The sequence below is a fragment of the Amblyraja radiata genome, chromosome 31 (assembly GCF_010909765.2).
Source record: "Amblyraja radiata isolate CabotCenter1 chromosome 31, sAmbRad1.1.pri, whole genome shotgun sequence".
In the NCBI taxonomy this organism is placed as follows: domain Eukaryota; kingdom Metazoa; phylum Chordata; class Chondrichthyes; order Rajiformes; family Rajidae; genus Amblyraja; species Amblyraja radiata.
Window position 1 is genome coordinate 4,842,076 of NC_045986.1, and position 23,930 is coordinate 4,866,005.

At 46.5% G+C, this 23,930-nt stretch overlaps 1 protein-coding gene across 1 annotated transcript in view; it reads right to left on the minus strand.

Annotated features, from left to right (window-relative positions):
* The window catches only part of megf6 (multiple EGF like domains 6), a 611,064-nt gene that overhangs the window by 52,248 nt on the left and 534,886 nt on the right, over window positions 1-23,930 (minus strand). Inside the window, 4 exon segments of the mRNA XM_033047803.1 lie at window positions 6,418-6,549; window positions 10,222-10,350; window positions 12,760-12,891; window positions 13,699-13,824. Coding sequence (XP_032903694.1) covers window positions 6,418-6,549; window positions 10,222-10,350; window positions 12,760-12,891; window positions 13,699-13,824 — 519 coding nt within the window.

A 23,930-nucleotide genomic window follows, 5' to 3' on the forward strand; every position in this document is an offset into this window, starting at 1 on the left:
ATTAGGTTCCTGGAGCAGCAGCTCGATGACCTTTGTCTGGTCAGGGAGAGTGACGAGGTCATAGAGGGGAGTTATATGGAGGTGGTCACTCCAAAACCTCGGGAGAGAGACACGTGGGTCACGCTAAGGAAGGGCAAGGGGCAGAGGCAGGGACGAGAGAGTACTCTAATGTCAGTACGCCTTGCAAATAAGTACTCCTGTTTGAGTACGGATGGGGGTGACAGCCTACCCGGGGGTAGCAACAGCGGACAGGCCTCCAGCACAGAGACCGGCCCTGTTGCTCCGAAAGGTAGGGACAAAAAGAAGAGGGCAATAGTAATTGGGGACTCTATTGTTAGGGGGTCGGATAGGCGATTCTGTGGACGCAGTCGGGAGACCAGGATGGTGGTCTGCCTCCCTGGTGCCAAGGTCTCGGACGTGTCTCAACGCATCCAAGATATCCTGAAATCAGAGGGAGAGGAGCCTGAGGTCGTGGTACATATAGGTATCAATGACATAGGTAAAAAAAGGGAAGAGTTCCTGAATGGAGGATTTAGGGAGTTGGGAGGAGAGTTAAGGAAAAGGACCAAAAAGGTAACAATCTCAGGATTACTGCCTGTACCACGCGACAGTGAGAGTAGGAATGGAGCAAGGTGGAGGATAAATGCGTGGCTGAAAGACTGGTGCAGAGGGCAGGGATTCAAGTTTCTGGATCATTGGGACTTCTTTTGGGGAAGGTGGGACCTGTACAGAAAGGATGGGTTGCACTTGAACCCGAGGGGAACCAATATGCTGGCGGGGAAATTTGCAAAGGCTACTGGGGAGACTTTAAACTAGAATGGTTGGGGCGAGGGACTCAAATAGAGAAAGCTAGTAGACAGAATGGGAGGCAGGAAGCAGAAAAGGGAAGCACTCGGACACAAGAGGAGAAAGAAAAAAAAGGAAATAAACAGAGAATAAGAGGTGGGGGGTTTCTTAAATGTGCATATTTTAATGCTAGGAGCATTGTAAGAAAGGTGGATGAGCTTAGAGTCTGGATAGACACCTGGAAGTATGATGTTGTGGCGATCAGTGAAACATGGTTGCAGGAGGGCTGTGATTGGAAACTAAATATTCCAGGATTTCGTTGCTTCAGGTGTGATAGAATTGGAGGGGCAAGAGGTGGAGGTGTTGCATTATTAGTCAGGGAAGATATTACAGCAGTGCTTTGGCAGGATAGATTGGAGGGCTCATCCAGGGAGGCTATTTGGGTGGAACTGAGAAGTGGGAAAGTGGTAGCAATACTTATAGGGGTGTATTATAGACCGCCAAATGGGGATCGAGAATTGGAAGAGCAAATATGTAAGGAGATAGCAGATATTAGTAGTAAGCACAAAGTAGTGATTGTGGGAGATTTCAACTTTCCACACATAGACTGGGAAACACATTCGGTAAATGGGCTGGATGGTTTGGAGTTTGTAAAATGTGTGCAGGATAGTTTTTTGCAGCAATACATAGAGGTACCTACTAGAGGAGGGGCAGTGTTGGACCTCCTGTTAGGAAATGAGACGGGACAGGTGGCGGAGGTATGCGTTGGGGAGCACTTCGGGTCCAGTGATCACAATACCATTAGTTTCAATATAATTATGGAGAGGGTCAGAACTGGACCTAGGGTTGAGATTTTTGATTGGAGAAAGGCTAACTTTGATGAGATGCGAAATGATTTAAAAGGAGTGAACTGGGACATTTTGTTTTATGGGAAGGATGTAGAAGAGAAATGGAGGACATTTAAAGGGGAAATTTTAAGAGTACAGAATCTTTATGTCCCTGTTCGGTTGAAAGGAAACAGTCAAAATTGGAAATAGCCCTGGTTTTCACGGGAAATTGGACATCTTGTTCGGAAAAAGAGGGAGATCTAAAATAATTATAGGCAGCATGAAGTAAATGAGGTGCTTGTGGAGTATAAGGAATGTAAAAAGAATCTTAAGAAAGAAATTAGAAAAGCTAAAAGAAGACATGAGGTTGCTTTGGCAAGTAAGGTGAAAGTAAATCCAAAGGGTTTCTACAGCTATATTAATAGCAAAAGGAAAATGAGGGATAAAATTGGTCCATTGGAGAGACAGAGTGGACAGCTATCTGCAGAGCCAAAAGAGATGGGGGAGATATTGAACAATTTCTTTTCTTCGGTATTCACCAAGGAGAAGGATATTGAATTATGTGAGGTAAGGGAAACTAGTAGAGTAGCTATGGATACTATGAGTTTCAAAGTAAAAGAAGTACTGACACTTTTGAAAAACATAAAAGTGGATAAGTCTCCAGGTCCTGACAGGATATTCCCTAGGACATTGAGGGAAGTTAGTGTAGAAATAGCCGGGGCTATGACAGAAATATTTCAAATGTCATTAGAAACGGGAATAGTCCCCGAGGATTGGCGTACTGCGCATGTTGTTCCATTGTTTAAAAAGGATTCTAAGAGTAAACCTAGCAATTATAGGCCTGTTAGTTTGACTTCAGTGGTGGGCAAATTAATGGAAAAGATACTTAGAGATAATATATATAAGCATCTGGATAAACAGGGTCCGATTAGGAACAGTCAGCATGGATTTGTGGCTGGAAGGTCATGTTTGACTAATCTTCTTGAATTTTTTGAAGAGGTTACTAGGGAAATTGACGAGGGTAAAGCAGTGGATGTTTTCTATATGGACTTTAGTAAGGCCTTTGACAAGGTTCCTCATGGAAGGTTGGTTAAGAAGGTTAAACTGTTGGGTATTAATGCAGGAATAGCAAGATGGATTCAGCAGTGGCTGAATGGGAGAAGCCAGAGGGTAATGGTGGATGGCGGTTTGTCGGGTTGGAGGCAGGTGACTAGTGGGGTGCCTCAGGGATCTGTGTTGGGTCCTTTGTTGTTTGTCATGTACATCAATGATCTGGATGAAGGGGTGGTAAATTGGATTAGTAAGTATGCAGATGATACCAAGATAGGGGGTGTTGTGGATAATGAAGAGGATTTCCAAAGTCTACAGAGTGATTTAGGCCATTTGGAAGAATGGGCTGAAAGATGGCAGATGGAGTTTAATGCTGATAAATGTGAGGTGCTACACCTTGGCAGGACAAATCAAAATAGGACGTACATGGTAAATGGTAGGGAATTGAAGAATACAGTTGAACAGAGGGATCTGGGAATAAGCGTGCATAGTTCCTTGAAGGTGGAATCTCATATAGATAGGGTGGTAAAGAAATCTTTTGGTATGCTAGCCTTTATAAATCAGAGCATTGAGTATAGAAGCTGGGATGTAATGTTAAAATTGTACAAGGCATTGGTGAGACCAAATCTGGAGTATGGTGTACAATTTTGGTCGCCCAATTATAGGAAGGATGTCAACAAAATAGAGAGAGTACAGAGGAGATTTACTAGAATGTTGCCTGGGTTTCAACAACTAAGTTACAGAGAAAGGTTGAATAAGTTAGGTCTTTATTCTCTGGAGCGCAGAAGGTTAAGGGGGGACTTGATAGAGGTCTTTAAAATGATGAGAGTGATAGACAGAGTTGATGTGGATCAGCTTTTCCCTTTGAGAATAGGGAAGATTCAAACAAGAGGACATGACTTCAGAATTAAGGGACAGAAGTTTAGGGGTAACATGAGGGGGAACTTCTTTACTCAGAGAGTGGTAGCGGTGTGGAATGAGCTTCCAGTGGAAGTGGTGGAGGCAGGTTCGTTGGTATCATTTAAAAGTAAATTGGATAGGCATATTAATGAGAAGGGAATGGAGGGTTATGGTATGAGTGCAGGCAGGTGGGACTAAGGGGAAAAAATATGTTCGGCACGGACTTGTAGGGCCGAGATGGCCTGTTTCCGTGCTGTAATTGTTATATGGTTATATGGTTATATGCTTGTAATGAGAAAGCAACTGGCATTTCCATAGTACCTGCCGTAACCACAGCTCATCCTAAAGTACAGTGGGTTGCAGTAAGCATTGTTACAACATGGGGTGTCTAGTTGGCACACAAACAGTGAGGGGACAATGACTACCTGAAATGAGATGACATTGATAAAGACACTAAGTGCTGAAGTAACGGTTTGCTTCTCCTGCAGTATGTGAGAGACCAGGGAAACTTCCAGGTGACTACATCTGTGGGAGACGCTTTCAGCTCCAACTCCTGACTGACCATGTCAATGAACTGGAGCTGGGGTTGGACGCACTCATGAGAGGAATACACAGAGTCTCTTGCCCAGAGTAGGTGAATCGAGGACCAGAGGACATAGGCTTAAGGTGAAGGGGAAAAGATTTGGTAAGGAATCTGAGGATGTAGTTGAGGCTGGGACTATCCCAACGTTTAAGAAGCAGTTAGACAGGTACATGGATAGGATAAGTTTGGAAGGTATGGACCAAATACTGGCAGGTGGGACTAGTGTAGCTGGGACATGTTGACAGGTGTGGGCAAGTTGGGCCAAGGGGTCTGTTTCCACACTGTATCACTCTATGACACTCGGGATGATCCAGGATGCTGAGAGCACCAGAGGTAGGAGTTTTAGTGAGCTGGTCACACCCAAGGTACAGGCTGAGGTTGTTGGGAGGGCAGCAGGAAATGTGAAGTGTCCATTTCCCTCAGCAGCAGATATACCTCTTCAGATAGTATTGGAACATTATGGACGGTGTAGTTATAGAAGACGTGGGTGAGGCTGCACTTGGAGAATTGAGCACAGTTTTGATACCCCTGTTACAGGCAAGACATTATTAAGCTGGAAAGATTGCAAAGAGGTTTTACACATATATTGCCAGGACTCATGGGCCCACGAGTGGTTGGTAATATATTTGAAAAACCTGTTAGGGAGTGGTTGGGGAGGCTAGGATGTTATTTATAGGAGTGTAGGAGTCTGCGGGGAGGGGGGGGGGGGGGGGGGGGAGATCTCCTCATTTATAAAACCATGGGAGGCATAAAAAGGCAAATGCAAACGGTCTTAATTCCAAGGAAGAGGAATCAAAAACCAGAGGACATAGGGTTCAAGATGAGCGAACATGATGTAAACGGGACCTGAGAGGCTACTTCCTCACACAGAGGATGGTGGTATATAGAACATGGAACATGGAACCTGGAACATGGAACCTGGAACATATAACATGGAACATGGAACATAAAACATATAACACAGAACATGGAACATGGAACATGGAACATGGAACTTGGAACATAGAACATGAAACATGGAACTTGGAACATTGAACATATAACACGGAACACAGAACATGAAACTTGGAACATAGAACATGGCACATGGAACATATAACATGGAACATGGAACCTGGAACATATAACACGGAACATGGAACATAGAACATATAACACAGAACACGGAACATGGAACTTGGAACATGGAACTTGGAACATAGAACAGTACAGCACAAGAACGGGCCCTTTGGCCCACAATGTTTGTGCCGAACATGATGCCAGGTTACAATGATCTCATCTGTCTGTACATGATCCCCATCCTTCTAATCCATGCACTTCCATGTGTCTATCTACGCCACTGTTGTATCTGCCTCCACCACCACCCCTGGCAATGTGTTCCAGGCACCCACCATTCTCTGTGTAAAAAAACTTGCCCACTAAACTTTCCCCCCTCCCACCTTATAACTATGCTCTCTACTATTGGACATTTCCACCCTGGGAAAAAAGGTTCTGACTCTCTACCCCTTCTATGTCTCTCAGAATATTATATATTTCATCAAGAAGTATGGAACAAACTGTCAGGGGCATTGGGTTGAGGTCGGCACTATAACAACATTTAAAAGGTGTTTGGTCAGGTACAGGGATTGGGGAGGTGCAGAGGGATATGGGCCTAACCAGGGGAAATGGTACTAACTTAGATGGGCATGCCGCTTGCCATGGTTGAATGGGGTTGAAGGACCTGTTTCCGTGCTGTGGTTCTCTAGGGCTCTACCAGTGGTCTCCAGCCTGTACATTCATAAGTCATAAGTGATAGGATAGAATTAGGCCATTCGGTCCATCAAGTTTACTCCACCATTCAATCATGGCTGATCTATCTCTCCCTCCTAACCCCATTCTCCTACCTTCTCCCCATAACCTCCGATACCCATACTAATCAAAAATCTATCTAACTCTGCCTTAAAAATATGCACTGACATGGCCTTTATATTAGGTACACAAAATTGCTGGAGGAACTCAGCGGGTGCAGCAGCATCTATGGAGCGAAGGAAATAGGCGACGTTTCGGGCCGAAACCCTTCTTCAGACCTTTATATTAAAGTGTTTGCTCTTGACAACCACCATTTCAGAAATCTAATCAATGAAAATGAATGAAATATAGTTTCAAAGAATTTCACAGATTCACCAACGGCTGACTGAAGAAATTTCTCCTCATCTCCTTCCTAGAAGAACGTCCTTTAATTCTGAGGCTATGACCTCTAGTGGTAGACTCTCAGACCTAGATGGTACTTACTGTGGTCACAGCGCTGGCCAGTGAAACCTGCCTCGCAGATACACTGCCCACTGACCGTGTGGCAGCTCCCATCACTGTTCCTGCAGTCACACGAGTTCAAACAGTCCGCTCCCCAATGACCAGCATCACAGGCTTAGAGAAAACAAAACAGGTTAGATCGCACGGGATCCTGGAGACCCAGCCAATGGGATAGACAGACGGCTTCATGGAAGGAAGCAGAGGGTGGCCCTGGAAGGTTGCTTTTCGGAATGGAGGCCAGTGACTAGTGGAGTGCTTCAGGGATTGGTGTTGGGCCCCGTTGATGTTTGTGGTTCACATCAACGATCTGGATGAGATCAGGATTAGCAGGATAGGAGGCAGGATTAGTAACTTTGCAGACACTAAAATGACATAAAAATGGGTGGTATGGCACTTAGCAAAGATGGCCATCAAAGATTATAGCAGGATCTCGATCAGTTGGGGTGTGTAATGGTTAATGGAGTTTAATGCAGATAAATGCAAGATGTTGCATTTTGGGAAGTCAAACCACGGCAGGACCTTCACAGTGAATGGCAGGGCCCTGGGGAGTGTTGTAGAGCAGAGGGGTCTAGGAGTCCAGGAATGTAGTTCTTTAAAAATGGTGTCACAGGCCGATAAGGTGGTCAAGCAGGCATTTGGAACCTTGCTTTCATCCAGTCAGTGTATTGCATGTCGTGGTTGGAATGTTATGATACATTTGCACAAGACATTGGTAAGGCCACATTGGAGTATTGCGTTCAGTTTTGGCCACCCTGCTATAGTACAGATGCTGCTAAACTGGGGAAGATTGACGAGGATGTTACCAGGACTGGAGGCCTCAGCTATGGGGAGAGGTTGGGCAGACTTGGAGTTTATCAAGTCCTGGCGACATCCACATAAAAGCTTCACTGGGAACATAGCAAACTGAATGATCTACCCCAGCCTCTGAACGCAATGCTTAATGCCCCTGTCCCACTTAGGAAACCTGAACGGAAACCTCTGGAGACTTTGCACCCCTCCGTGCGGTTCCCGGAGGTTGCAGGTGGTTGCCGGAGGTTGCAGGTAGTGGATGCAGGTAGGGAGACTGACAAATACCTCCGGGAACGTCCGGGAACTGCACGGAAACCTTGGGTGGGGTCAAAGTCTCCAGAGGTTTCCGTTCAGGTTTCCTAAGTGCGACTGGACCATGGTGGTGAGATGTGGAGCTTACGAGGGGGGATACACTCTGGAGCTCTCCAGGGTACCTTCCAACCCGTCACCCCTCTGACCAAGAACAAAAAGAATGCAGGATGTCAAGGGAAAAAGAAACAAAGTGCTGGAGGATCTCAGCAGGTCAGGCAGCACCTGTGGAGGGAATGAATAGATGACATTTCAGATTAAGACCCTTCTTTAAGACCAGAGTAGAGGGAGAAGGTGGGAAGAAAGGAGTTGCTTATTCCTCCAGCAGCTTGTTGCTTCCTCAAGATTCCAGATCTGCAGTCTCATGTATGTCCAGAATGTCCAGAAAATCATTACCTCCCAGTTTCCATCATCATCATCATCAGACTATTCCGAGATGTTCCTTCATCTCTTCACGACAATGGGAGCATGGTCGCCAGAGAGATGTACGGTCAGTGTTACGCTGGATGGTTGGTGAACATTCCACTCTCCATACCTCCAATAAAATGATTTGAATTGGACAAACACCTTCACAAGTGAAACCCAGCAAAAGCAGACTGATCCAAAGAAAAGTTTCAAGGTACTGTCGTGTTTGAAGTTAGACAAATCTCTGGGGCCTGATCGATATATCCGAGGACATTGCGGGAAACGAAAGAGGAAATTGCGGGAGCCCTGTTTGAAATTTATGAGTCGTCCTTAAATACAGGAGAGGTGCTGGAAGACTGGAGGGGGGCAAATGTTGTGCCTCATTTCAAGAAGAGCTGCAGGGAAAATGTTGGGAACTATAGGCCGGTGAGCTTAACATCTGTAGTTGGTAAATTACTGGAGAGTATTCTGAGGGATAGGATATACAGGCATATGGATGGGCAACGGCTGATTAGGGACAGTCAGCATGGTTTTGTACGTGGGAGGTCGTGTCTCACAAATCTGAATTATTTTTTTGAAGACGTGAGCAAAAAGGTTGATGATGGCAGAGCTGTAGATGTTGTGTACATGGACTTCAGTAAGGCGTTCGACAAGGTGCCGCATGGTAGGCTGCTCTGCGAGGTTAGATCACATAGGATCCAAGTTGAATGGATAGCAAATTGGCTCCATGGAAGGAAGCAGAGGGTAATGGTGGAAGGTTGCTTCTCAGACTGGAGGCCTGTGACTAGTGGTGGCCTCAGGGTTCGATGCTGGGCCCGTTACTGTTTGTCATCTACATCAATAATTTGGATGAGAACATACAGGGCAAGATTAGCAAGTTTGCTGATGCTAGAAAAGTGAGTGGTTTTGCAGATAATGAAGATGGTTGTGAACGATTGCAGCAGGATCGGGATCGATTGGCCAGGTGGGCGGAGAATTGGTTGATGGAATTTAATACAGAGAAGTGTGAGATGTTGCATTTTGGGACATCGAACAAGGGCAGGACCTACACAGTGAATGGTAGGCCTCTGGGTAGTGTTGTAGAGCAGAGGGATCTAGGAGTACAGGTGCATGGTTCCTTGAAGGTCGAGTCGAAGGTAGATAACGTGGTCAAAAAGGCTTTTGGCACTTTGGCCTTCATCAGTCAGAGTATTGAGTATAGAAGTTGGGAGGTCATGTTGCGGTTGTATAAGACGTTGGTGAGACCGCATTTAGAATATTGTGTTCAGTTCTGGGCACCATGTTATAGGAAAGATATTGTCAAGCTTGAAAGGGTTCAGAAAAGATTTACGAGGATGTTGACCGGACTAGAGGGTGTGAGCTATAGGGACAGGTTGAGTAGGCTGGGTCTCGATTCCATGGTGTGCAGGAGGATGAGGGGGAATCTTATAGAGGTATACAAAATCATGAGAGGAATAGATCTGGTAGATGCACAGAGTCTTTTACCTAGAGTAGGGGAATCGAGGACCAGAGGACATAGGTTTAAGGTGATTTAATAGGAATCCAAGGGGTAGCATTTTCACACAGAGGGTGGTGAGTGTATGGAACAAGCTGCCAGAGGAGGTAGTTGAGGCTGGGACTATCCCATCATTTAATAAACAGTTGGACAGGTACATGATAGTACAGGTTTGGAGGAATATGGACCAAGTGCAGGCAAGTGAGACTGGGGTAGATGGGACATTGTTGGCCGGTGTGGGTGAGTTGGGCCGAAGGGCCTGTTTCCACACGGTATCACTCTATGACTATGACGCTATTCAGCATGGAAACAGGACCTCCGGCCCACCGAGTCCACGCTGACCTTTGATCACCCTTTCACACTAATTCTTTGTTATTCCGCTTTCTCATCCACTCCCTACACACTGGGGCCAATTAACCTACAAACCCGCACAACTTTGGGATGCGGGAGGAAACCAGGGCACCCAGAGGAAAGCCACGCAATCACAGGGAGAATGTGCAAACTCCACACAGATAGCACCTGAAATCAGGATCGAACCTGGGTCTCTGGCGCTGTGAGACAGCAGTTCTACCAGCTGCACCAATGTGTCAGTCTTAGATATTTAGTCTTTAACAAGTCCATGCTGCCTTTTCCTAATCAGTCCATACTTAGCATGTGATTGGCAAGCTCTGTTCCTGATCATTGTTCCCTAATTGTTTGTTGGCTAATAAAAGGTGGCAAATAGTTTGGCCAGTGTAAGGTTGAGGAGGTGCGGAGTTCTGGAGGGGGTAGTTGCTGAATGTCCTTACCTCTCCTGCAGTTGTGGCCAATCCATCCTGGGGTACACTGGCAGCGGCCTGTGGCGGGGTCACAGTGCCCCTTGTTCTCACAAACACATCGCATCTGACAGCCCAGGCCATACCGGCCCACGGGGCAAACTGGTGGAGAAAATAGACTCGCTGTCACTTCCAGTTACACATATCACTAGGAAAATATTACATAGAAGCATAGAAAATAGGTGCAGGAGTAGGCCATTCGGCCCTTCGAGCCTGCATTCAATATGATCATGGCTGATCATCCAACTCAGTATCCTGTACCTGCCTTCTCTCCATACCCCCTGATCCCTTTAGCCACAAGGGCCACATCTAACTCCCTCTTAAATATAGCCAATGAACTGGCCTCAACTACCTTCTGTGGCAGAGAATTCCAGAGATTCACCACTCTATGTGTGAAAAATGTTTTTCTCATCTCGATCCTAAAAGATTTCCCCCTTATCCTTAAACTGAGACCCCTTGTTCTGGACTTCCCCAACATCAACCCACATTCAACCCACAGATTTTTTCTTTTACATTTAATTCAATTGTAATCCCATGCCTGTCTGTAATAACATCATGGTTTTCCAGGCTCCGGCTGGCTAGTACACTGGCTCCCCTGAGGGAAGGAATTGGTGATGTTGGGGAAGAGAAGCAGATCTGCGGAATGAACGTAGCAAATGGGTTCAACCAGGGAGTAACGACTGTAGCAGGGCCAAGGAGCTGGAGGTAGGACTTGCTCCTGTGTTAGTTGTCAAGAGGTAAAAGTTAGTCATAAGGTCATAAGTGATAGGAGAAGAATTAGACCATTCAACCCATCAAGTCTATTCCAGCATTCAATCACGGCTGATCTATATCTCATTCCTAACCCCATTCTCCTGCCTTCTCCCCATAACCTCTGACACCCATATTAATCAAGAAGCTATCTATCTCTGCCTTCAAAATATCCATTGACGCCCTCCACAGCCTTCCGTGGCAAAGAATTGCACAGATTCCCCAGCCTATGTAGGTGGTCAAGGAGGGAGAGTGGCGGTCACCAGCAGCTGGGAATGAAGAGGTCACTGAGACAAACCACAAGCATCACTGCTGCATCCATCCTATGGTGGGGGTGAGGGGAACAGTTTGGGGAGTACTTGTGGTGAGAGGTTAATAGCGAGACCTCAGACCAAACAAGGGCAGGATTGATGAGTCTTTGCACATTCCTTCATCGTATTGTAACGATATAGGAGCGGAAAGATGGAAAGATGGGAATAAAATATCTGCACATGCCAAAGATCGAAATTCACACGGTGCGCCCACCGGCCACAGCAGCCCAACTGTCGCTGAGTGTAAAGGGCCGGTCCCACCAGCATGCGACTGCATGCGGCGAGCGTGACCTAACGTGGTCGCTTGAGCTGTACGGCCTCGCGGGGCCGGTCCCATTTCGATCGCCGGAGCCGTATATGGAGTTGTGCGGAGCTGGTCCCGACATCGCGCGGGGCTCCGATAAACTGACACTGTCCAAAAATTCCGCGCGGCAAAGGCCTGTCGGCCCGCAGCCGCATTGAGGCCGTACGCAGCGTCTCGACGGCGTACGCCTAGCGCGTGGCATTGCGCAATGACATCACCGCCCGACACCATGCGACGTCCAAATTCAGTCGGCCCGCCTCCTGCCCAGCTGATTGGTGAGTATGATGTCAGGACCAGCCCCGCACAACTCCAGACGGCTCCGCGGTTCGAATTGGGACCGGCCCCGTGAGGCCGTACGCCTCAAGCCACCACGTTTGGTCGCGCTAGACGCATACAATCGCATGCTGGTGGGGCAGGCCCTTGGCATGCACGAGTGACTAATAACAAGTCTCTTGATTCATCATCCCCCTCTTGAACAATCCCCCAGCATCTCCTGCAATCTTCTGAGAAACAAACTCTCAATCGCAGAATCCTGTCACGGCAAGGACTCTCACTCTGTTGCAGGAGCTTTGTTGGAACACCAGGGCCAGGGTCTTGGCCTCCACTTGATGGGTATCTCACACCCATATTGTGGAACCTGTCCTGGTGCAGTTACAACATACAAGCACGGGAACACGCCACAGTGTGTGTGTCCAACACGATGCCTAGTTAAACTGATCTCATCCTCCTATACATGAACCATATCCCTCTATTCTCTGCACCACCATCTGCCCTTCGGCCCAGCGAGTCCGTGTCGACCAGCGATCCCCGCATGCTAACATTATCCTACACACACGAGGGACAATTTACAATTATATCAAGCCAATTAACCTACAAACCTGTACGTCTTTGGAGTATGAGAGAAAACCAAAGCTCTCGGAGAAAATCCAGACAGGTCACAGGGAGAACGTACAAACTCCGTACAGACAGCACCTGAAGTCAGGATTGAACTCAGGTCTCTGGTGCTGTAAAGCAGCAACTCTACCGCTGCGCCACCGTGCTGCCCTGCTTCGACAAGACAGTTAGAAATATAAAGAGGGCTGGGAGAAGAGGTTCGGGAGATAATAGGTCCCTCAGCTCCGAGCGCAGGGGTGGCAGAGGACCTACTGTTCTGACACAACCTCCCCATGAATCCTGGTCGGCAAGTACACTGTCCAGTCTCCTTGCTACACCTTCCATTGTTCTCACAGGGTGGGCAGCTCCCTTGGCAGCTCAGGCCCCAGCGGCCTGATGGACAGTCTGTGGAGAGAAATCAGAGGCATGCAAATGGTTACACAGTTCAGCTTGTGTCACAGCAGAGTTGACCACTTTGGCTACAGGTTTCAGAAGCGATTAGTTCTATTGATTCAGACGGGGCAATAAACAATAGACAATAAACAATAGACAATAGACAATAGGTGCAGGAGTTGAGGCCATTTGGCCGTACGAGCCAGCACCACCATTCATGACTGATCATCCCCAATCAGTACCCCGTTCCTGCCCTCTCCCCATATCCCCTGACTCTGCTATTTTTAAGAGCCCTATCTAGCTCTCTCTTGAAAGCATCCAGAGAACCTGCCTCCACCACCCTCTGAGGCAGAGAATTCCACAGACTCACCACTCTCTGTGTGAAAAAGTGTTTCCTCGTCTCCGTTCGAAATGGCTTACTCCTTATTCTTAAACTGTGGCCCCTGGTTCTGGACTCCCCCAACATCGGGAACATGTTTCCTGCCTCCAGCGTGTCCAAGCCCTTAACAATCTAATAAGTTTCTAAATACCCTCTCATCCTTCTAAATTCCAGAGTGTACAAGCCCAGCCACTACATTCTCTCAGCAAATGACAGTCCCGCCATCCCGGGAATTAACCTTGTAAACCTACGCTACACTCCCTCAATAGCAAGAATGTCCTTCCTCAAATTAGGGGACCAAAACTGCACACAATACTCCAGGTGTGGTCTCACTAGGCCTTTGTACAACTGCAGAAGGACCTCTTTGCTCCTATATTCGATACCTCTTGTTTCGGCAACACCAGTGAAGAATGGTGCTGAAGCAACCCTTGTCCACTCACCTTGGCTGCACTGGAGGCCGGTTTTGCCCGCTGGACAGATGCATTCACCGTTTACCCGGTGACACGGGGCTCCCCCACAATCACACGTCTGCAGGCAGTTTGTTCCAAAGCTGTTGTTGCCACACTCTGTAATGGACATGAGTATATGTAATCAGCTGCTTGACACACTGTCTAATTCCACACTGGCATTCCTGACACTGCATCCTTCAACCTAGCTTCATCACATAGGGAAGGTTGGAACTTTACACCTACATTTTATCTCTGTTTGCTTTGCTGTTACCTCCTCCCAGCTAACAATGATCTGGTCTACATTTTCCTTGAAAGTCATTCCCTTTGTCCTATTTTCACACCTTACACTTCCTTATCTATGTATCCGAAGGGCTGAATGACCTACTCCTGCACCTATTTTTCTATGTTTCTGTTTCTATCTCCTTCTCCCCTGATGTCAGTCTGAAGGGTCCCGACTCGAAACGTCACCCATTCCTTCTCTCCAGAGATGCTGCCTGTCCCGCTGAGTTACTCCAGCTTTGTGTGTCTATCTTTGGCCAACCACATGATGCTGACTGGGAATCTAGACACGGCTAGTGAACAGTTGTAATTAATAAATAATCCTGAGTTCAATTATCTCAACTCTCATTGTTGCACAGCCTGAGATTCCTCTTTGTGTTGGTCAAATGGTCAGTTCAAAAATTGGGTGATTGGGTGAGTGTTTGTTTTATTCTTTGATTCCTGATTTTTTTGACCATCAGTTAAAAGGTTTAGTGTCCTGTGGGCACCATGGAAGTACCTCTGACATCAAGGTCAGATTAGATCAGGGAATAACCTTGCCAGTCCCCCTCCCTCAGTCTGCCCATCCAAGCTGGATGATTTGAAACTAGATAACGTGCTGGAAATACTCAGTGGGTCAGGCAGCATCTGTAGAGGGAATGGACAGATGATGTTTTGGGTTGGGGTCCTTCCTCAATCTGATTGGAGTACAGAGGAGAAAGCTGGAAAAGAGAGGTGGGGGTGGGGCAAGTGGTAGGTGGATACAGTGTTGGAATAACCCAGCGGGTCAGGCAGCATTCCTGTAGAATATGACAAGGCATTGCTTTGGATCGGAACCATTCTTTCAGTCTGAAGAAGAGTCCTGACCTGAAATGTCACCTATCCACATTCTCCAAAGATGCTGCCTGACCCGTTGAGGTACTCCAGCACTAATGTGTCTATTTTTTGGAAACCAGCATCCTTGTTTCTGCCAATGATAGGCGGATGTTAGCCTGGAGAGAATGCTGACATTAGTTCAATGAAGCTGCCAGTGGATTGGGAATACTTCCAATGCTTGGTGGTATCTGGTGCAGCTCGTCCCTGTCTCCAATGCATACAGGAGGACAGGGATTCCCGTTGTGCAGTAGACTAGGAGCTCAGTGCTGGATTGTGCGTCCTGATCTTGGTGTGCTTTCCTCAGCTGGAGAATGGCAACAATGGTGCAATGGAAGAGAGCTTGTATTCATCATTGGTATCTACCTTCCCAGAGGAGGTCCTGGATGTAAAAAGTCATTCACATTTGCAACAAACTCATTGTGGACCTGTATTGTTGGGGTACAGATGTGCAGATGCAGATTTGTAGAAGACCTCTCTTCTACAGTTTTACTTTAGACTTTAGAGATACAGCACGGAAACAGGCCCTTCGGCCCACCGAGTCCACACCATCCACGCCCTTCGGCCTACCGAGCCCGCACCAACCAGCGATACACTAACACTATCCTGCACGCCATGGAGAGTTTTTCAGCTTACTGAAGCCAATTAGCCTATGAACCTGTAGGTTTTTGGAGTGTGGGAGGAAACCGGAGCACTCGGAAAAAATGGTCACGGGGAGAACAAACAAAGATCCGTAGTCAGGATCGAACCCGGGTCTCTGGCGCTGTGAGGCAGCAACTCTACCGCTGCACCACCATTCCGCCTTATGTTTAGTGTGGGGCCCATTCTTCTGGACAAATCTCCAAGGAGCTGAAGGTTGGCCACATACTGTACAAACATCGTCTGTAACTGCACCTCAATGGTCGAGGTTGAGATGACTTTGGCTGTGGAGTGGGGAAATGGAAGTTGACAGTTTTCAACATCCTATGGAATAGTTCCACAGCAAAGGAGTTGAGGGAAATGGCGCAAGGATGAAAATATGGAGTTAGATTACAGATCAACCTTTGGGAATGATGAAAAAAATGAGTAATATAAGCAATGTTTCTAAAGTGTCGTGGTATAAACATTGTGCTAAAGTTCATTGCATTGTGAAGTGCTCAAGGTTTTGTGCAGCATACAATACTAAATATGGAAGCTGTAGGAAGGAACTGCAGATGCGACTTCAAACCGGAAATAGACACAAAAAGCTGGAGTAACTCAGCGGGTCAGACAGCATCTTTTCCTTTTCTCCAAAGATGCTGTCTGACCCGCAGAGTTACGCCAGCTTCATGTGTCATCTTCAAAACATGGAAGGTTTGTGTACTTGTGTTCTCAGACTGATTTTCAGACAAACTTTTTTTTACCTCCTGCCGGGCAGTAAAGGCAAATGAGCACTTAGTCCAGTTCCCAGTCAGCATGTTCCGAGCATGGAGCAGGACTGAGCCTACTCGTGTTGGAGGAACTGTGTGGGTGGGGACGGGACACATTCGGGACAATTTACATTTATACCAAGCCAATAATCCTAAAAACCGTCTTTGGAGTGTGTGATGAAACCGAGGATCTCGGAGAAAACCCACGCGGTCACGGGGAGAATGTACAAACTCCATGCAGAGCTCCCGTAGTCAGGATCGAACCCGGGTCTCTGACACTGGCAGTTTTCCTGTTGTTGATTTGAAATAAAGGCCTTGCCAATGTCAACCAGCCCATTCCTTCACTTGTGGGTGCTTGACAGGTGTGTAAACAGTTAGAAACATAGAAAATAGGTGCAGGAGGAGGCCATTCGGCCCTTCGAGCCAGCACCACCATTCATTGTGATCATGGCTGATTGTCCCCAATCAAGAACCCATGTCTGCCTTCTCCTCATATCCCTTGATTCCAATAGCCCCTAGAGCTCCAGAAACATAGTTCCCATTCCACAGAGGACTGTTTAGACACCCTAATAAATAGAATGACATGGAATGGAAAAAACTCACAACTGAGCAATTGGCCTTCCATTGCTCTTGAACCACGAAGGAACTTCAAAGGTAAATTAGTTGCATGGATGTAGGTGATTTCACACGTGAATGCTATGCTTTTAATGAACACTTAATAGATCTTAGGTCAAAGCTTGAGATTCTCACTCCAGGAGTAACCTGTTGGGAAATTCATCGCAGCCAGAAGGTGAAAGGGGAAAATGCAAACAGGAGGCAACGGAGGTGGTTCAAGGCCTTGTAGAAGATGGCTTTTGATCTGCATGGCTACTACCACAATGTTGTTTATTGTCCATTATAAAAGAAGGAATCAGCATTTATTTATCATCTTTTATAACCTTTGAGACCTTCTGTCACAAGGGCTTTACAGCTAATGAAGTCATCGTGGTGCCGGCAAGGTTGAGAAAGATAGCAAGAAACACCAGGTTAACATGAAGGAGTGACCAGCGCCCATCTACACTACTGCATCCATTTGCAATCAACTCTCTAATGTGGATAGGCACAAAAAGCTGGAGTAACTCAGGGGGTCGGGCAGCATCTCTGGAGAAAAGGAGCAGGTGGCATTTTGTGTCGGGGGCCCTTCTTCAGATGTTGCACTACTTACAACACCTGACATCAGTTGGTAATGGAAAGGATAGTCATGAGGCTTTTCGGCATCCAAGCAGACACAATTTCAACCAAGTGGTTTTGAGGAGAGATACCAACATTTGCACCAAATTCAGAGAACTTTAACTTCAAGAAGTTTGGTGTTGCATGTTTATTATTCATTCCATACTCACCAGAGCTTCCTTTAGTTTTAGTTTAGAGATACAGCACGGACGTAGGCCCTTTGGCCCACCGGGTCCGTGCTGACCAGCGATCCGCGCATATTAACACTATCCTACACCCACTAGGGACAAGTTTTACATTTACCAAGCCAATTAACCTACATACCCTATACGTCTTTGGAGTGTGGGAGGAAACCGGAGCACCCGGAGAAAACCCACGCAGGTCACGGGGAGAAGGTACAAAGCCCGTACAGACAGCACCCGTAGTCGGGATCGAACCCGGGTCTCTGGCGCTGCATTCACTGTAAGGCAGCAACTCTACCGCTGCACCACCGTTCCTGACCTGGGTTGGAATTTGCAGTGCAGTACAAGCAGAGATCGCAGATGGCTGGAATCAGGAGTAAAGAACGAGCTGCTGGAGGAACAGCAGCAAATGGCGAAGGGAGTGGACAGACGACGTTTCAGGTCGGGTCCCTTCCTCTGGACACCAACGTGATGTTAGATATCAGAGAACTGCGGCTTGAATATGCACCCTGGACTGAATGGTTTCATTCTTTGCCGTATCACTCTGTGGTCAGTCTGATGTACCCCTCCTCCAAACTGATCAATGAGTCACGTCCTCCACATGACTGGCCTGGAGAAGCTCATCCAGTTTGAACAGTGGTGTAAATGGTGAGAGTTAATGCTGTGGATCTGTTCTCCTGGGTTTTTGACAGGGGACCTCCATGATGATGTCCCATGTACTTTATGGATAGGAGAGTCATTAATCACCCTCCAACGACTGCTGCTTTCTGATACACAGAGGTAAACAGATAACAGAAACCAAAACCGTGTGTACTTCAAGAAATCGAAACGTAAAAGCAATGTCAAAATTAAGAGTTTGGTATTGAGAAGATTTCAGTGTAAAATTTATGAACTAAAATCTCTATTTTTTATAGAGAATGAGGATCAACGTAGTGTCTGCACCAAAACAGCAGGGTCCCAGCTGTTATAAGGCACCAACAACTAGAGAGCAGCCCTGAGTTACTATTTACCTTATTGGTCAGCCTCATATTATTTTGATCAGACTTTACTGGCTTTATCTTGTACTAAATGTTATTCACATTATCATGTATCTGTACACTGTGGATGGCTCGATTGTAATCATGTATTGTCTTTCTGTTGACTGGTTAGCATGCTGCGACTCGACTCCTGGGGCTCGGAGGCTCCAGCAACGCAGCCGCAGGTCCGGTGGACTGGGACATCGGGAGCTCGCGGGTCCGGGGGGAGAGAGAGACCGCTTCCCGGAGCTCCCGCAACGCGACCTCTCCAGCCCGTGTCGCGGGGTTGGAACGACCCGGACCGGGACCGTACATCACCTGGCGCGTACATCACCGTGGGACATTCCAGCGCCCGCCGGGGGCTCCAACCTTGTACTTTCAGACCGGGAGCGGAGCCGTAAATCGCCCCGCGCGGCCTAAAATGGCCGTGGGACTTATCATCACCCGCCTGGGGCTTGGACATCGGGAGAGACATTGAGAGCAGGGGAGAGAAAAGACTTTGCCTTCCATCACAGTGGGTTCACTGTGATGGATGTTTGTGTGAATTTAATTGTGTGTATATCTATAGGACATTGTCTTTGTTTGTATGGCTGTGGAAACGAAATTTTGTTTGAGTCTCACTGAGGCTCAAATGACAATAAATTTGTATTGTATTGTATTGTATTGTATTGTATAACAAAAGCTGTTCACTGTACCTCGGTACACGTGACAATAAACTAAACTAAACTAATCACGGGTCAACCTGTTGCAAACCGAAAATGGTCACTGCTCCCTTTTTCACAGATGCTGCCTGACCTGATGAGTTCTTCCAGCTTTTTCTCTTTATCGTTTAACATTTGTAACATCTTCAGTTTATTTAAATGTTCAACTTGTGGCATAAAGGGAACCTGATTGGACATTAAGGGCTGTGGTGGGACTGCCGTTTGGTGGGCCGATGGGAGAATTTCATGCTTCATAATCCATCTTTACCTGGGGCTGCGGACAAACAAACGCAGAACGATGGAGTTAATTTCTTCCGGAGATAGACACAACAAGCTGGAGTAACTCAGCGGGACAGGCAGCATCTCTGGAAAAACTGAATAGGTGACTTTTCAGTCTGATGAAGTGTCTCGATCCAAAATGTCACCCATTCTTTCTCTCCAGAGATGCTGCCTGTCCTGTTGAGTTACTCCAAGCTTTTAAATCTTCGGTTTAAACCAGCGTCTGCAGTTCCTTCTTACGGAGTTCATTACTTCCGACAGGTCTTCAAGTTAAAAACATCTGGGGTAGGAGGTGAAAAGCTGCATGTGTTGAGTCGGGTGTTTAGATATTGCCAAGAATATTGTCGTGCATTTTATATTTTCCAAACTATTTTTATAAGCGTGTCAAAGTTTTTGAACTATTGATGAATTCCAGAGCTGTCAACATGGGGCAAACCTGATCTAGGAACTTGAGCCCTAGAAAAAGAAACTGCCTGATGCCAAATGGTTCAAGTTGACGTTGATTTCAAAGGGGAAATCACTATTGTCATTTTGCTCTTGAACTCTTCTTTCCATTTTGTTTCAGGGTCAGGTTGATTCGAGACTTATTTCTTGATTAACCATGCTCTTCCAGCACACAAAGCATGCGTGTAAGTTGTATATTAATAATACAAACTTCACAGCTTGTAAAGAGAAGTGTGACTCTGGCAGGTTCTCATACAGATTTGATGATTAAAACACTGCTGCTTCTGATGGCTTGTTCTGTGTGAATTGGCTGTTGCATTTCCTGCACTGGAGTAGTGACTATACCAAGAAATACTCAGTCGAGCTTTGCAATGTCCTAGGGTTGAAAACCCCCACGCAAGTTACTTTATTTTAAGCAGCTTCATCACTCTTGCAAGTGCAATAGATCTCAGGAATGATTGGGTTAACATAACGATATAACTATATAACAATTACAGCACCGAAACAGGCCATCTCGGCCCTTCTAGTCCGTGCCGAACACTTACTCTCCCCTAGCCCCATTTACCTGCACTCAGACCATAACCCTCCATTTCTTTCCCATCCCGTCCCGAGAACATACGATGAGCATTTGACGGCACTGGGCCTGCACTCACTGGAACTTGGTAGGATGAGGGGGACCCTCACTGAAACTTACAGAACAGCTTTGCTCAGCCCGCCTGAACCTACCTGATCTCCCGGTTGCCAAACACTTTAATTCTCCTTCCCATTCCCACACAAACCTTTCTGTCCTAGGTCTCCTCCATTGTCAGAGCGAGGCTAAATGCAAATTAGAGAAACAGCATCTCATATTTCACTTGGGCAGCTTACAGCCCAGTGGTATAAATATTGATTTAGCTAACTTTAAGAAACCCCGGCATTCCCTCTCTCTCCATCCCTCCCCCACCCAAGTCACACCAGCTTCTTGTTTTCACCCAACAAACAGCTGACAATGGCCTGTTTCCTTTATCATCATTACATTTTTGCATGTATTTCGCTCATTGTGCTTTATCTCTCTACATCATCGTCTATATCTCTCGTTTCCCTTATCTCTAACCAGTCTGAAGAAGGGTCTCGTGCCAAATATTACCAAGCCAATTAACTTACAAACCTGAGCCTTCTTGGAGTGTGGGAGGAAATCGGAGCACCCGGAGAAAACCCATGCAGGTCACAGTGAGAACGTACAAACTCCACACAGACAGTATCCATAGTCAGGACCCCATTCCTTCTTTCCAGAGATGCTGCCTGTCCTGCTGAGTTACTCCAACTTTTTGTGTCTATCTTTGGTTTAAACCAACATCTGCAGTTCCTTCCTATACAATGGAAAACAGATCTGGTTTTGATTAAACCAAGGTTTCAACTCTCAACTTGGTGAGCTGTTTATTGATATTCCAACACATATTTGAGATTTTAGTTTCAACAACTCACCAATGTGTGAATATTTTTAACGACCTATTGCTTCCCACTGTTGGCTGCGAGAAGCAATGATTTTAACTTAACCAACATGATGTGCGGCTGCCTCACCGTCCCGGTAAACCTGGTTCAATCCTGATCTCCAAAGCTACCCGTGTGGAATGGGAACAAGTTCTATATGACCATGTGGGTTTTCTCCAGCTGCTCTGGTTTCCTCCCACTTCTCAAATGTCTTTTTGCAAATTGCTTCTGTGTGGGCAGGCTGCAGGAACATCGGCGTGGAATTGATGGACATGCGGCACGGTGGCGCAGCGGTAGAGTTGCTGACCGACAGCGCCAGAGACCCGGGTTCGATCCTGACTGCGGGTACTGTCTGTGCGGAGTTTGTACCTTCTCACCGTGGCATGGGTTTTCTCCGGGTGCTCCGATTTCCTCCCACACCCCAAGAACTCTCAGGTTTGTAAATTATATCAGACATTTATATTATGGTATATGGACACATTTATCTGTTTTGTAGTAAATGCCTACTATTTTCTGTGTGCTTAAGCAAAGCAAGAATTTCATTGTCCTATACAGGGACACATGACAATAAACTCACTTGAACTTGAACTTGAACTAATTGGCTTGGTAAAATTGTAAAATTGTCCCAATTGTGTGTAGGATAGTGTTAGTGTGTGAGATCGCTGGTCGGTGTGGACTCGGTGGACCGAAGGGCCTGTTTCCACGCTGCATCTCTAAGCTAAACTAAACTAATCTGGGTAGAATGGGTTGCAGGGAAATAAGCAGGGGAATGGGATTGGGGAGGTTGATGTGGGAGCCAAAATATACATTTTGAGTTGAATGGCCTCCGTCTATGTACTGATGCAGTAGAGGAAATACATGTATTAATGTATTACACAAGGCAGATACATCAATCACTCTCTCATTGTTTCACAGGGGATAATAAAGCAGCTATTTACAGCAGAACCACTTCAATCAGCATTAATTCTTCCCAAGACTGCCTCATTGATATCTGTAACACACAAATCAACCTTCCCTTCTATTATGCAAATTAGAGGAACAGCATCTCATATTTCGCTTGGGCAGCTTACAGCCCAGTGGTATGAATATTGATTTCTCTCACTTCAAGTAACCCCGGCATTCCACTCTCTCTCTATCCCTCCTCCACCCAAGTCGCACCAGCTTCTCGTTTTCACCCAACAAACAGCTAACAATGGCCTGTTTCCTTTATCATTGGTACTTTTCTGCAAATCTTTCATTCATCGTTCTTTACCGCTCTACATCATCATCTCTCTCATTTCCCTTTTCCCTAACTAGTCTGAAGAAGGGTCTCGACCCGAAACGCCACCCATTCCTTCTCTCCAGAGATGTTGCCTGTCACGCTGAGTTACTCCAGCTTTTTGTGTCTATCTCCCTTCTATTGACTCCATTTATACCCCGCGCTTCCTCGGCAAGGCCAGCAGCATAATCAAGGACGAGTCTCACCCTGGCAACTCCCTCTTCTCCCCTCTCCCATCAGGCAAAAGTTACAGGTGTAAAAACGCACACCTCCAGATTCAGGGACAGTTTCTTCCCAGCTGTTATCAGGCAACTGAATCATCCTACCACAACCAGAGCAGTGCTGAACTACTACCTACCTCTGATGTCCCTCGAACTATCCTTGATTGGACTAGCTAGCTTTACCTTGCACTAAACGTTATTCCCTCATCATGTATCTGTACACTGTAAATGGCTTGATTGTAATCATGTATTGTCTTTCTGCTGACTGGTTAGCATGCAACAAAAAGCTTTTCACCGTACCTCGGTACACCTGACAATGAGCTAAACTGAACTGAAACTGAACTGAAGAATATTTTTAAACTCTGTATTATTTTCTTGGTTTGTTCAGTGTTTGTGATGTTGCATTGCTGCCAGTCCTGCATTTAAGGCCAGTCCTGCCTGCCGTGGACAGTGTGACTGACATAGCCAAATGAGGGCACTGAAGCATCAAGCATCGTTCTATGGTCAGGAGTCACCTGAAGCCTAGCCCAGGAAACAGGCTCACATTTCCTTCCCTAGAGTTCATTAGTAAAGGGTGGCATGGTAGCATAACAATAGTGTTGCTGTCTTACAGTTCCAGAGACCCAGGTTCGATCCTGGCCACGGGTGCTGTCTGTACGGAGTTTGTACCTTCTCCCCCTTGACTGCGTGGGTTTTCCCCGGGCAGTTTCCTCCCACACTCCAAAGATATACAGGTTTGTAGACTAATTGGCTTTGGTAAAATTGTAAATTGTCCCTCGTGTGTGTAGGGTAGTGTTAGTGTGCGGGGATCGCTGGTCGGTGCGTACACGGTGGGCCGAATACGCTGTATTTGTAAATTAAACTAATCCTAGGTGGGGTTTTTTTTTACAAACCTCTAGTTTTGCGGTCATCATCACTAATAAA